The sequence below is a fragment of the Carassius gibelio genome, chromosome B19 (assembly GCF_023724105.1).
Source record: "Carassius gibelio isolate Cgi1373 ecotype wild population from Czech Republic chromosome B19, carGib1.2-hapl.c, whole genome shotgun sequence".
Taxonomy (NCBI): Eukaryota; Metazoa; Chordata; class Actinopteri; order Cypriniformes; family Cyprinidae; genus Carassius; species Carassius gibelio.
The window spans coordinates 12,912,932-12,928,306 of NC_068414.1; the positions used below are offsets into that span (position 1 = coordinate 12,912,932).

At 37.2% G+C, this 15,375-nt stretch overlaps 1 protein-coding gene and 1 non-coding gene across 8 annotated transcripts in view; both read left to right on the plus strand.

The window, feature by feature from the left end:
- The first annotated feature begins 2,321 nt into the window (after window positions 1–2,321).
- Window positions 2,322–15,375, plus strand: part of pabpc1b (poly A binding protein, cytoplasmic 1 b) — a 38,835-nt gene continuing 25,781 nt past the window's right edge. For 4 of the 7 annotated variants that reach the window (XR_008158834.1, XR_008158835.1, XM_052585275.1 and 1 more), the window contains exons 1-14: window positions 2,324–2,952; window positions 5,518–5,711; window positions 5,840–5,955; window positions 6,979–7,118; window positions 7,205–7,299; window positions 7,408–7,545; window positions 7,824–7,919; window positions 8,428–8,700; window positions 8,758–8,848; window positions 8,933–9,043; window positions 11,028–11,176; window positions 11,930–12,014; window positions 12,094–12,224; window positions 12,308–12,406. Coding sequence is in view for 4 of the 7 variants with exons in the window: in XM_052585275.1 (XP_052441235.1) it covers window positions 2,760–2,952; window positions 5,518–5,711; window positions 5,840–5,955; window positions 6,979–7,118; window positions 7,205–7,299; window positions 7,408–7,545; window positions 7,824–7,919; window positions 8,428–8,700; window positions 8,758–8,848; window positions 8,933–9,043; window positions 11,028–11,176; window positions 11,930–12,014; window positions 12,094–12,224; window positions 12,308–12,400 (1,905 nt within the window). In the remaining 3 variants the exon portion in view is untranslated. Of the gene's footprint in view, window positions 2,953–5,517; window positions 5,712–5,839; window positions 5,956–6,978; window positions 7,119–7,204; window positions 7,300–7,388; window positions 7,546–7,823; window positions 7,920–8,427; window positions 8,701–8,757; window positions 8,849–8,932; window positions 9,044–11,027; window positions 11,177–11,929; window positions 12,015–12,093; window positions 12,225–12,307; window positions 12,407–12,479; window positions 12,865–15,375 lie in introns of those variants that run through there. The other 3 variants (XM_052585273.1, XM_052585276.1, XR_008158836.1) reach the window with 3 other exon arrangements.
- On the plus strand, window positions 7,571–7,705 carry LOC127981082 (small nucleolar RNA SNORA5). The gene has a single exon (XR_008160063.1). It is a non-coding gene; the product is annotated as a small nucleolar RNA SNORA5 (small nucleolar RNA).

The window sequence follows — 15,375 nt, forward strand, 5'->3', positions numbered from 1 at the left end:
TAACGTTAATGAAAACACAGTCATTCACTGTTAGTTCATGTTAGTCCAGAGTGCATAAACTAATGTTAACAAGCACAACTTTTAATAGTCGGTGCATTAGTAAATGTTAAAATTAACAAGAACTAAGAATAAATGCTGTGTACAAAATTATTAGTACATGCACATTTCAGTGGCTAGAAATTGCTCATTAAAACTGGAATAAATTAAAAAAAAAAAAAAACTCCAGTTCGTGCATATATTAATTGTATAAGAATAGAATATGTGTGTGTTTATATACAACACACCTCTGGAAATATGTTTGGATTTTAAAATGGTGTGATTTCCCGGCCTATTTCAAAAGGAATCACGTTTTGTCCACCGATCCGGTGTGTGTAAGTGAACAGGAGCACCTCTGGAAGCCTCTCAGCTGGGGTGTGTCAGTGAAGAGCCTCGGGCCACGGCTCTGGGACGGGCCTGTGCGCTGAACAACACCCCTAATGAGGAGAGAGGATGAGTAATCAGGAAGGGATGGGAGAGAGAGAGAGACGGAGACAATACATGTGCATTATAACACACTGCAGCATACTCACAAGCCTACTTTCAGATTACTGTTGACCTAATATAACTGATTTAAAGAGGAGAACTGTGTACCACGTGGATATAACAATACAAAGAGAAAGAAGATATATTCCATTCATAAGTGCATTAAACATCACGTCAAGGTTTCAGATCCGAGTTCAGGAAGAAAGGGGGGTTACAAGTCATTTTAATGACTAATAATCTAATCTGATTATGTAATCTAGATTACACGTAATCAGTTACTCCAGTGTATCTCCATCAACTTCACAACAGTGTTCCTTCACTTAATATTTCGAAAAATCATCAATTTGACTGTGTTGAGTTGACACAATGAGAATAAGAACTTGAACTGAACTGAGATGATAACAACATTATTGTCTTCTGATGAATTTTGCACAGTGACTGTTATTGACCTCAACTGAATCAATATTGAACTGAATAACGGCTGTCTTCGGCAGAACTGTTTATCGCTGAATAGAGCTGGTTTCATAATGAACGAACTTCACAGAGTTCTAGAGCTGAACTGAATGATGACACTATGGTCTTGCTACAGCTGCTTGATGGTGGGATGTAGATTTGCTTTCCTCTTTAACACACTGTGAAGCTGCTTCGAAACAGTCTCTGTTGTATGATCTGCAATTATATAGTCATTTCAGTTTTAGTTCTATTCATCTTAGAAATGATAGACCTCTCTTTACCTTACTTTTTAAAAATCCAATCTTTATATTTGATTTTATTTCAATTACCAAAAATAAAAATATGTTATGAGCACCTCAATAAATTTTCACTGTAATTTGATCTGCTTTTTGACATTTTCACTAGTTTTTTTTTTTTTTTTGTTAAATCCTATTTAATTTTGATTTTTTATTTTATTATTATACTAGGTTTAGATAATAATAAAGAGGGGGATCCAGATATTTTATGACAACATGCTCTTCTAGGTTTTCAGGTCTGTGACTCCCTCTGTTGGAGATCTTCAGTACAGACATCAACTATGAGTTATGAAGTTGAATCATGTGTTGATGTGAACAATGAAGATTGTTAAAGAGAATAAAGACAACACTAATCAACACTGTATCGGTTTCCCTCAGCATCCTGATCTCTCTGATCACAGCAATTAGGTTAATTATCACTAATATAGGCTACACAGACCCACTGGTAGAAGGGAGTTATTGAAGTATTAGTTATTGATGACATATATTTCTTTGACTTATTATTTAATTTAACTAAACGAAGATATGTTGTTTTATAAAGGTCACATTTAAAACTGTCTGTACTGGAAAAATCAAAAACCTGTTATAGATTTGATTTATTTATTTTTTTTTTTGTACCTTTGTGCCAGATCCAAGGAAAATCTATGATAACTAATAAATATAAAAACAAAAAGCGCTTACATATTTATTGTTCTGTTTCTTCCTGTAATCTCAGAAGATTATTAGATCAGATCTCTGTGTGCAGCCAACAAAATTACACTCAGTGGATTACTACAATTAATGGCTCAATTAATGTTTGGAAATGGAAACTGATATTCCCTACAGACACACTACAGCAAAACATAGAAACAACTGAGTTTTTATATTAAATTAAAAAGTTATTTATTTTCACTTTTATATATTCGTTACAAAATTAAACAAGTATTCATCTTTCTAAACGCTGATTGGCCACATCCGAGGGCTCTAACAGGTCTCATCCAATCACCATCGAAACTGCGTCATATTGGGTCGAAGGATGACGCAGTGGCAGTATATATGTGATAGCTCGCCCCGCCCCTTCTTTCCCGATCCCCGGCTGTTAGTGCTGTGTGAGTGCGCGTGTGCTCCGGAGCTCGCCTCGGCACACATTATATAAAAAATTAAAAAAATACAAAAAAAATTAAAAACTTTTAAAAACTCCAAAAAATCATTTTCTTTCATCACCCCCCTTTTTTTCATTAAACATCGGTGAAGTGGGAGCCGAAGGCCTTGAAACATCTTCAACAACCCCGTGTCGTTATAACGTTAGCGGTTTGCTTCATTCGTTGGTTAGGATTTTTCGCATTTTAAATTTCACTTGCTCTAAATATTCGTCAATTTTAATCGGCGTGTTGAGGTTAGTTTGACAGTTAAGTTACCGTTAGCTATATCTGACGTAGTTGAGCTCACGCGCTAGCGCCGCGAAACACATTACAGTTCTGCGAGTTGACAGCTGCGAGGGAAGAGAAGATGAACCCCAGCGCTCCCAGTTACCCCATGGCCTCGCTGTATGTGGGAGACCTGCACCAGGACGTGACTGAAGCCATGCTCTACGAGAAGTTTAGCCCGGCCGGTGCCATCCTCTCCATCCGGGTGTGCAGGGACATGATCACGCGCCGCTCGCTGGGCTATGCCTACGTCAACTTCCAGCAGCCTGCAGATGGTAAATGATGGCATTGACGCTAAAGACGCATTGAAAATTTAATGAAGCGTGTCAGTTGCATGCTATTGCATCTCATCATATGCAGCAACACGCGTCTGGGTCTGGATGTGAATTATAAAGCTTTGAGGATGAAAGATGCAAGCTGTTGCATGACAGCAGTGACTTGCGTGCCTGTCATATTTAGGGCGTGGGTGGGCGGAGAGTGTGCAGCACAGAGAACCCTGGTCAGTAAAATGCCTTGATCGCATTGACTATTGCGGGTTGTTCTCCCTGCTTTATTAATAAGCTATATCATGCTGTTTTCAATAGGTTTAAACATGGTCTTGCAGGTGTCACGTGTGCAAACCCTCTAATTTAGGTCCGACATGCAACCTATTTCATGCAATCCGAAATTTCTTGTGCTCCCTTTTTTATTTAATTTTTTGGAGTCAGGTTGCATATATCATATGTTATGTGGATTTTGTTGGTTGTACAAAAAGGGTTCACAAATTAATTTGGGATTGTGCAAAAATGCAATAAAAATTCAGTGTAGGGACTAAGCAATGTCTATGTAATTAATGCATCACTTTTATCCTTAAGTAGTTAAATTAAAATTAAAGTAAGTAGTTAAGCTAGTTTTTCAGATATTTTTATATAAATATATATATTTGACGTTTTACAGCGGGGTTTTGGAAACTTTTTGTGACTCCAAAAAATACTATATTTTTACAAAATGAATTATTATATAAATAAAGAAAGTCTATGTAAATCTCAAATAGATCTAAACCATAAAGAAAACTAATGACGAGAGAACTTCGATTAAACAATTTTAAAGAAATAGATTTTTGGAACAATTTTTGAGTTTTGTTACACGTCATACATTCTAGATCCCCAATTCCAGAAGAGTTGGGACGTTTTGTAAAATGCAATAAAATCAAGAATCTGTGTTATGTCAATTCTCTTTTACTTTTTTTTTAATTGACAAAAGTACAAATGAAAGATTTCCAAAGTTTTCACCAACGTAAATGTATTTTGTAAATATTAACCAATTTTGATGACTGCAACACACTCCAAAAAACTTTGTACAGAAGGAAAATAAAAGTGAAAAGGTTATAGAATATCCATGTTGAACTGTTTTGAAACGGCTCACATGATGTTTGGGTGTAAAATAAGCATTTCCGTCTTTGCAAACAAAGCTGGGTCATGGCTCATCACTTTGTGCCAAATTTCACAGAAGAAGTGTCAAACAAATCAAAAATCACATTTTGCCACGCAAAAAATTTCGGTCTTTCACCGACCTCCTTGTATGATAATGCCATACAACTACCATGTATGATCATTTGAAAAGATTCAGGGAATCCAGAGAAATCACAGGAAAAGGGCAAGGCAGAAAACCTGCTTGATCTATGAGCCTTCAGATGACATTGCATTAGAAACCGTCATGCTGCGATGTTAAAAATAGCCACATGGGCTCAGGAGTACCTCAGAAAACCACTGTCTTGTACCTCAGTGTGCTGCTGAATCAAGAAATGCAACTTGAATCTGTTACTCAAGGAGAAAGCTTTACATCAATTCTGTGCTGCACTGCTGCTGGATTCTCTGGTCCTGAGCTCAACTCAGTAAAACAAAAAGACTGAAAAGATGTCAGATGAGTCCACATTTCAATGTGTTTCTGAGAAAAATGATGTTGAGTTCTCAGTCCCAAATATCAAAGCAACCATCCAGACTTTGATCAGCGACTGACGCAAGACAATGTCAGCTCTCATTCTGCATGTGCTACAACAGCATGGTTTCATAGCTACAGAGTGAATGTGTCTCCAAAAAAAAATCCATCTCCATCGAAAATCTTTGACCAGTCATGAAAAGGAGACTCAGACAATGTCGACCACAGACTGCTGAGCTTCTTAAGTCTTCTATCAAGCGTGTTTGGACAGAAAATTAGCCCACAAAACTTTAACAATTACTTACTATCCTCATTTTCCAAACAGTGAAATCTAGTAATTAAAAGGACAGTGTTAAACATGCCTCTGTCCCAACTTTTTTGGAGTGTGTTGCAGCCATCAAAATCCACATGTACATAATAAAATTAAGTTTGTCAGTGAAAACATTGGAATTTTTTTCTTTGTACTTCATTCAATCAAATAAAAGTTAGAGAGAAAGAACAGACAGCATTTTTATTTTATGGCGTTTCACGAAATGTCCCAACTTTTCTGGAATTGGGTATTTGGTATTGGTTACCTTTTGTTATTACCCGTATTGTTATTTGAAGTATATTTGAATGTTGATTCTTTTTAAGATAAGTTGAAATGATTCTAAACAATTTGTTGAAATATTGTAATCATGTTGACTTTGCCATGAATATAGCATATTATTTATATCACAAATAAATAGATGCAAATAGCTAGTGTAATAAAACAAACATTTAAATATGGATTTTGGAGGTTTTCTTTCTACTAGTCCAAAAGACGTGGACGCAAAATATCCAGAAATAATCAAATTGAGTGCGTGAAATAAACAAACAAGGGTTTTGCCAATAGTGCCTTGCCTTAATGATTTTAGTGGACTCGTAATTGTTTTTGCTTCCAGCTGAACGCGCTCTAGACACTATGAACTTTGACGTGATCAAGGGTAGACCTGTGCGCATCATGTGGTCTCAGCGCGACCCCTCGCTGAGGAAGAGCGGCGTTGGAAACATCTTCATCAAGAACCTGGATAAGTCTATTGATAATAAAGCGCTTTATGACACCTTTTCTGCATTTGGCAACATCCTGTCCTGCAAGGTAAGTCCCATACACGCTATAGTGTGTGCTTTGCAGTGATTTGATGATCGAGTGTTGTATTTTTTTGTGCACGAGTGATTGTTTTGGTCGGTGGGAGCATGATTTTATGCCTGATATCCTTTCTTAAGGTGGTTTGTGACGAGAATGGCTCAAAGGGCTATGGCTTTGTGCACTTTGAGACCCAGGAGGCCGCTGAAAGAGCCATTGAGAAAATGAACGGCATGTTGCTGAATGACAGAAAAGTGTAAGTGAGATTTTTAGCATTGTCCCAAACCTGAGCATCAGGTTGAAGGAAAATTGCTAAAAGACCTTGCCAGCTAACACGAGGAGTGGCTTTGACTAACAAACTTGATTTGGGTTTGAAGTGTGTGAAAGGGTGGTGACATAAATTAAATATTAAATATTGTAACATGAAATTTAAAGGAATGGTCCAACCAGAAATAAAAAATGTAGTGAAAAATTACACTGATGGTATTTGGGTGAACTATTCCTTAAAGCGACATTCTCATTTTTATATTGCCTAATATACGTTTGTTTAAAGATTGCATGCAAGTTTTACTGCATTATGACAGACATTGTAGATGAAATTGTGCTCCAGGTGGGTCACTGTTAATAATTCAAGAATTTCAATAATCTGTCATCACTAACATGTTCACAGAAGTGCATTTGAGATACAATTCCTTTCAAAAATTTGATGTCTGTAAGATAATTACATGTAGTGCACTAACCAATGCTGCTTAAAGTCTTCAGTTGTCACATGATCCTACAGAAATTATAATAATATGCTAATGAAGAAAAAAATTATCGATGTTGAAAACGGTTGTACTGCTACATAATTTTGTGGAAACCATGAATCATGTTTTTCAAAAGAAGTTTTTCAAATATAAATCTTTTGTAAAATTATAGTCTTTACTGTTGAATTCATTTTAACATGTCCATGCTGAATAAAGGATTTTTTTTTTTATTTATTTTTTTTTTATCTTACCTAGACTTTTCAATGGTAGTGTATATACTTAACAAATCTGATTAATACAAGTTAAATAATTCTTCCTTGTTATTTGAGTAATAAATTGTGGAAAACTTTCCTTATTCATTTCAATTAAAGAACATTTTTCTGGCTTTTAACATCTACTTACAATGATGAATGGTATACTGTTGAAAAATCCCAAATGTCTTGATAAAATGTAAACTACGCCAACCATCCTCTTGAAATAACTAGTTTGAGATCCATGAGATTCTTCTATTAAACGCTCCGAATTTCTGTCAGGTTTGTAGGGCGCTTCAAATCTCGCAAGGAGAGGGAGGCTGAGCTCGGGGCAAGAGCCAAAGAATTCACCAATGTGTACATCAAAAACTTTGGGGAAGACATGGATGATGACAAACTCAAGGACATCTTCAGCAAATATGGTTAGCTCTTTGTAGTACTGCGATTTATACACTTTGATTCTCTGCTGACGTACACATTACCAAACGCTTTTCCCTTTTTTGATCAGGTTCTGCCATGAGCATCCGTGTCATGACTGATGAAAATGGAAAGTCCAGAGGCTTTGGATTCGTGAGTTTTGAGAGGCACGAAGACGCCCAAAGGGTCAGTTCAACTTAATGTGGTCAAACTAATGTAATTGACTTCCTTACGGAAACTTAACCACAGGATGCACATGTACACATGTGCAATAGTTCTGCTCTCTTCTGACAGGCTGTGGATGAGATGAACGGCAAAGAACTGAACGGGAAGCTCATTTATGTGGGTCGTGCTCAGAAGAAAGTGGAGCGGCAAACTGAGCTCAAGCGCAAATTTGAACAGATGAAGCAGGACCGCATGACTCGTTACCAGGTCAGTGAGAGTGACCTCTGACCTCTGCAGCCTTGTCAAATTCAGTGTTTCCTCCTCAGTGGACCACACTGGCCAAAACGGCTGCAACAGTGAATTTGTAGCCCATGGGCCTCACGTTCCTGTATAATGGATATGGAGGATAGAAGGGCTACATACAAATGGTTGTTATTCAAGGACATGAGTTAGACTGTGTTACTGCGTTTGGATCTTCAGTTTTATTTATTAAATCCAGGGGAAGTGTGTTGTAAGTTCTTCACAGCCGTTTGCTGTCTTTACAGGGTGTCAATCTTTACGTGAAGAACTTGGATGATGGTATTGATGACGAGCGTCTTCGTAAAGAGTTCTCCCCCTTCGGTACAATCACCAGTGCCAAGGTACGGTTATTTATACACATTCTAGACATCTACATACACATTGATGGTCTTATTAAAATTAATTGGTTTTAAAAATGGATTGTTTTACTTTAATGCACTTTCTTGGTCTAATTGTGTACACTTTATCAGTGCACAAATGTTTCCAGTTACTGTACTAAGCCTGAAAAGCCTTAAGCCTGAAAAAAACCATGGCATGTTTCTTAAAGCGGTCATGTGATGTTGCTAAAAAGAACATTATTTGGTGTAACGCAATGTGTTAGATATGCAGTTTAAGGTTAAAAAAACCACATTGTTTTCCACATACTGGACATTATTGTTTCCCGTCTATGCCCCGCCTTCTGAAACGCATACACTCGGTCTGAAAAGTGAGGTGTGCTCTGATTGGCCAGCTATCCAGTGCAATGAGGAATACAATGATTTTGTTTCCCTTGATGTAATATCTTTGCAAAAGCCATTTCATGTAGATTTTTTAGACAAAAGTCGAAGTCTTCCCCCTGTTCTGTCGCAGGTCATGATGGACGGCGGTCGCAGTAAAGGCTTCGGGTTTGTCTGTTTCTCTTCCCCTGAGGAAGCCACTAAAGCCGTGACTGAGATGAACGGCCGTATTGTGGCCACTAAGCCTCTGTATGTGGCTCTTGCTCAGCGCAAAGAGGAACGGCAGGCCCATCTCACCAACCAGTACATGCAGAGGATGGCCAGTGTCCGCGCAGTGCCAAACCCCGTGATCAACCCCTACCAGCCTGCACCTCCATCAGGATACTTCATGGCTGCCATTCCACAGGTGGGTTGATTAACATTACTGCTTAGTTTTTCCCCTAATGTTTGTCTTGCATCACAGGCCCAGAACAGAGCTGCGTATTACCCTGCCAGTCAGCTCACCCAGCTCAGACCCAGTCCCCGCTGGACCACACAGGGCGTCCGGCCTCAGCGTAAGGCCACTGTCTATCCCAGAAACCTGCTTCATTAAATGAATCCAGTAGTGCTGATTCATACTAATAAAGACTTTTCAACAGACTTCCAGAACATGCCGGGCACAATGCGGCCGTCTGCCCCCAGACCGCAGTCCTTCAACACCATGCGTCCTGCGTCTCAGGTGCCTCGCATGATGTCCACACAGCGCGTTGGTGAGTAGTCCCAGCTTTTACATGCACCACAGCACCATCAGGTTTGGTGACATAATAATAATTAGGGCTGGGGGAATAATGCATCACTTCTGAGATTCTCCAAATGCATCAGGATTCTGCCTCAAGTTGATCAGTTTGGTACAGCAGATGGTGCTGCATGCTTTAGAAACAGCCGTACTCTGCTCATTTCCAAATCTTTACACCAACTTGAACCTAAAATAATCATTCATAAAATTGGAAAAGGTTGAAGTGAATTACAAGGGTGTTCACGGTGGGCTGAGGTGAAATTACATGACTCAGTCAAACACACAAGCGCTCCTCAGTAGTCTTTTTCTTGAGCATTTCAGTGTGTGGATAAAAACTAGATTAGAGCAATATCTGCTGTTAAAATCTAAGCTGAGAATCGCGATGCATCTCAATCGATCCGTGAATTGATTCTGCATCAATTTATCATCGCAGACCTGATATTCAGTGATTTTGTGATTAAACAAACTTGATTTCATTTGCCTTTGTAGTTTGTTAAAGACCGTGTCATTAGACCATGGAAATCTGCTGTCCTGCAGAGTTTATATTTTACCCTAAACAAGGCAAAAGTGTTTTATTGCTTACCATATTAAACTTTCTTGACTTCAAGTGGCTGTTGGTTTAAATCATGGTTCGTTAAAAACAGCCTCATAATACATTTGGGAACGTTTTGGCCTGCCAAGAGATATGTGACCTGTGCTGACGAAATGAATCACAATGAGTACATTTTCAAAAATTAGTTAATTTTACATTCTCCGTTAAGGCGAGACACTGCAGGTGAACAGGGCAAAAAAAATAACTAATAGTTATCACCTTACTTACCCAGTTTATTGATTACATTGATTATTGCAAACATTTTTTGTATTACAAGTTTTCAAAAATGTTATGTTTAAATATGCAAATTAGGCATTATTTAATGAAATATTTGCTTATTTGCATAAATGTCTAGTACAAAAATCTGAACACTAGATGAAAATACTTTGAACAGCCAGAAAAAAAAATATTTTCACAATTTTGGGGGGAATAAAATGTTGTATATAATCAAGGAAAATATATATGACCAAATCCCTCTTGTAAAAACCTTCAGAATATAGACAGGAATAAAAATGTCAAGTTTGGTGTGTGTAAGTGCTACTGATGTGGAGATTTAATGGGATTTTATGGGTCGGCCTTTAAAAATATGTATTGTAATTGAAATCTATTGACACAAACAGATAAAGTGCTATAAAAGAAACACTTAACAGTGTCTTTTGGATGTTTTCCTTCCACTAGTTTGAAAAAGTACTTTATGAAAAACCGAAAAGCCCAAAATCTCAAAATTGACAGGTGCTTGTTTTTGCCTGCAGTGTCTCACCTTGAATGACCTTCTAAATGGAATCTGACAGAAAATGACAGATACATCCGTTTGAAGTCGATGGGGTCAGCTAAATCAATTTAATCAAATCAAATCCTGAAGTTTTCTGAAGGTCCCAAAGCAGATTCTCCTAGCAAATTAATTTAGTTTTTTCAGTTGAGTTTGTTACTGGTGATTCTCAGATAACACATTATTATGAATTACATAATAATATTCAAAACAAGTTCTTTTAAAGATTGGAAAGTGTTGCTTCAGTGGTTATTCAGGAGTTCATGTACAGCCTCAACAGTTCTTGATTTAATAAAAAAGACGTAAATCTAGTAATAACACGGTAATAATACAGTAACAATCAAAACTGACTTTCTTGTTTCCCATTCTTTTAATAAGAAGTCATATGCACTTTGTCTTTAATTGAAAAAAATATGCTACTAATGACTTCAGATGACCGGGTCTGGACAGTCCCATTCAAATTTTGAATGCATAATGAGGGGTGAATAATTTCAGAGATTGTTGCAGAAAAACAATCACATTACGTGTTACAGATGAATGTGGTGATCTCTCCACATCCAAACCTGGCCAGTATTAATATTGATGTTTCTCTCTCAGCTGCTCAGACGATGGGTCCACGGCCCAGCGGTGCAGCGGCTGCAGCTTCAGCTCCTCCGGTGCGAGGCGTCCCGCAGTACAAATACACCCCCAGTGTCCGCAGCCCCCAGCAGCACATCAACACACAGCCTCAGGTGACCATGCAGCAGGTACGACTGCGCTCCACCTTTAACCCTTCACGCCTCAAAGATCTGCTTTTGTGTTAACTGTACCCTGTGCTGGGGAGTAACTAGTTACATGTAACGGAATTACGTTATTTAATTACAAAATAAGGTTACACTTTATTTTAAGGTGTCTTTGTTACAGTGTAATTATAAAATTACAGAGTAATATTAATTAACTACAAGTACTTATTATATGGTTAGGGTTACTTGCATGTAATTATGCATAATTTATTGTTATTATAATAGTAACTACATGCAACATGTAAGAAGGACAGTTACTGTGAAAAAAAAGTGTAATAAATTACAGTTACTTAAAAAAAAATAGTAATTACAAAGGGGTTACATCGGAAAATGTTTGTACACACATATAGATTTGATTTATTTATTTATCAAATCAATTTTAAATCTGTATTTTACCTTAAAAGGAAAAAGTCTGGTTTTGTGGTGGCTGTGCTTTAAAATTCAATTTTGATAATCTTAAATCAAGTAAAGAAAAATGTTGAAAGTTTGACTGTAGTGTAGTGTTGAGCACAACTGTAAGGTTAACCCAGCCTGCTTTAAATGTTTCAAAATGATGAACAATTTAGAAACTAATTTAGAAAAGTAATCAAAAATAGAATCCGTTACATTAACAAAGTAATTGAAATAGTTAACATTTTTATTACATTTTGAATAGGGTAGCGTCTAATCCAAAAGACCCTTCCCAGCACTGACTGCACTGGTTTACTGTGTTTACAGCCTGCTGTGCACGTGCAAGGACAGGAGCCGCTCACGGCCTCCATGCTCGCCGCTGCCCCGCCACAGGAACAGAAGCAGATGCTGGGTAAAGAGTGCTGCTTTTCACTGCATGCTCCTCCCACCACCTGACCAAACCAGGCTAATGTCTCATCTTCCTCTCACAGGTGAGCGTCTCTTCCCACTTATCCAGAACATGCATCCCAGCCTGGCTGGCAAGATCACCGGTATGCTGCTGGAAATCGACAACTCGGAGCTCCTCCACATGCTGGAGTCTCCAGAGTCTCTGCGCTCCAAGGTTGGACTCGTTGCTGAACGGGGGTTTTGTGAACTGCGTGGACTGAAGCACTGGAAGACATGTCTGGGTGTTTTGTCTGACAGGTCGATGAGGCGGTGGCCGTACTCCAGGCTCACCAGGCTAAAGAAGCCGCTCAGAAGACCGTGACCAACTCTGCTGGCGTGCCAAGCGTCTAAACCAAGGTAACGGTGTTCCCTGCTCGCGTCAAATGTTTCATGTGTTGGGAACTGCGAGGTCACAATGTCTGTTTTACAGGGGGACAAGGCCTCGAATCTTCACCGAGAGGAAAAAGTAAACATTGCACAAAAAAAAAAAATACAGAAAACATCGCAAAACATTGAAAACGATATTTTAAAAAAAGAAACTTGAAGGAGCCAGGTCTAGAGACGGGCATTCTAGGCCTAGTTAAGGTATAAAAAAAGGAAAAATAAAAAGTAAAAATGGACTAAAATAATGTTAAATAACAACAAAAATCAACAGTATAGGTAATTAACAGCCGTAAAGCATTCCTGCCTTGTTTTTATTGCTTTTAAAGCCTGGCCTTGTCATGTTCTCAGTAGGAGAAAAGTGACCGAACCGGCAATGTGAAGTTATCTTCAATTCAAAATATGCTTGCTCAAATAAAGCTCATTACAAATGAGTGAGTGTCTTTTTCAGATCTCTTTCAGGGGGATTCGGGATGCTGATGGTGTGGTGTTTTAAGTTCATGTCCTTAGACTAGATTCAGACTTGTAACACTGCACTTTTATAGCCCTTGTGTGATTACTGGGAAGAACAAGGGTGAGGAATGTTGGAATGAAAGAGGAAGATGATGAGTGCCAGGAAGGGAGGGTAGCTGCACAAAAAAGGAAAACAAAAACTTTTTTATTATTATTATTATTATTGGGATGTTTACAAAGACATGGGATGTTGGGGTCATTTTAATAAGTGGAACCCTATTGTTCTACATTCTGTTGTAAAGAATAAAGGCAGGAGGTGAAGAGGGACAATCCTGGTAAAACTTATTCCTAACTCATTTCCCCCCCATCATTGGGAGCCCCTTTGAAGTTGTTGAGTGCTATGGTTTTCCAATAAGTAGAGGAACAGAGAATGTGTCATTGCTCGGCTGTGTTCGGAGGTACCTTACCAGTGAAGTTATTTTAGACATTTTCATTAAAAGGAAAGTGCACACTTTCTAATTTCTCGAGCTACTGTATGCCTGAACATTGATTTCAAAAGTAGGTCACTGAGATGCTTGTTTACATAGTTTAAAGTGTAGGTAATCATCAGGTTGTTTAGCAAGGGCATGGATATACTACAAAAGAGCCTTGACCTTATATGGGCGACCTTTCAAAGAACAAAGCTTCACTGATTCTGAAGAAACATTCTTTAATTCCAGTTTGAAATAACGGATTTAGAATTTTAGTGTCACTTTAGTTTGTCTTGTTTCAATTTTAAATGTAATAAATTTTCATATTTACATTTTGGATTTATTTTAAACATTTCATGGTTTGTCTCATGCACACTTAACTCATTTTTTAATAATTCTTAAAAGATGGAAAAATTCAAACCTGCTCATTTTCATATTGTTTTGAAAAGTCTCTACGTTAAATTAATTTACTAAAGAACTCCAATGAAGCAGTTGAGAAATATAATGATATATATATATATATATATTTATATCATGTTTGTGTTTACATAATATTTGTATGTGTACTGTGTAAATTATATATATATATATATATATATATATATATATATATATATATATATATATATATATATATATAAACATACAGTATATATTTTGAAAATATTTACATATTCATATTTTTATATGTATATTTAATATATAAACAACATATTTTTCTTAAATATATACATGGATGTGTTTGTATTTATATATATATATATATATACATAATAAATATACACTGTATACACACATTATGTATACAAAGATGTTGGATGTGATTACGGTAATCGTTTGACAGCACTAATATATATTATATATATTGCAATTTGCAACTGCATAGCAACTAACCACATTATGTAGTGTTGAGTTTTTCACGTGCCCTTTTTTTCTGGTAATTTTAAATCAAATTCATTACGTTTTTGCATCTACTTTCATGAATTTAATTGCATTCTCTCTCTCCTTAATGCACTACCTAACATTAACCAACGAGCATTACATTACATGTTATAGTATTTATTAAACTTTGTTCATTTTAGTAAAGGAAAATATAACTATCCATTGTTAATTCATTTTAGCTAAGGTTCATTAAATATCAACAGATACAACTTTTAAACTATAATTAGATATATATTAGTCAGTGCTGAAATTAACATTAGGATTAATAAAAGTATTTTTCATTTTTAGGTTAAGTTGTCTCGTGTATTTAACAGTAATTGCTGTTAAAACTATAAAACAGGATCAATATGTCCCGCGGCCTCATGTGAACGGCACATTTACTCAACCTCAGACTCTTAAAGGACAAGCTGGGCAAGCGTTGATGCTTAATCAGGATCCACTTTGTTTGATGTGAGCCGTTTCAAAATGAGCAAGTGTTGAAACCTGTGCGTTCAGTTCCTCATGTTAACCCTTTCTAGTGTACACTGCTATTCAGAGCTCGCTTGTCATGCTTCCACTCCAAATAGTTTCGTTTCCACTTTCAGAAAGGGACTTCACATGCCTGTCGCACGCTAAGTGATACCCACATCAGCTTTGATTATTTAGATTGTCCTATGACATCATTTGTATACAAAATTGGATTTAAAATGCAAAATCACTAAAGCTTTCTATATTCAAGATGATAACTGGACACCTCTTACTGAACTAAACAATGCAGCCTATTACTATTTGAAATGTCAGCTGTTGTATAATCTTTTACATGCTATTTATATAGAATAGGAGGTCACTAGTGTATACTATGCAGTATGCAGTACACTAGTTCTCCACTGGGAGGATATCTGATACCTCTGTTGACTTATTGATGTCAGTCAGTCTCTGATAAAGAGTTTCTCCCAGCAGAGACATTTAATGGCCTGTCCGTCATTGATCTCAGGTTCTTCTCTTTGCATAACTGGTTGTGTCAGGATGCATTGATCCTCACAGCTGTGTGAGCGGTGACAGATACTGAGTTACAGCATGAGCTTTCAAAACTCAGTGCTG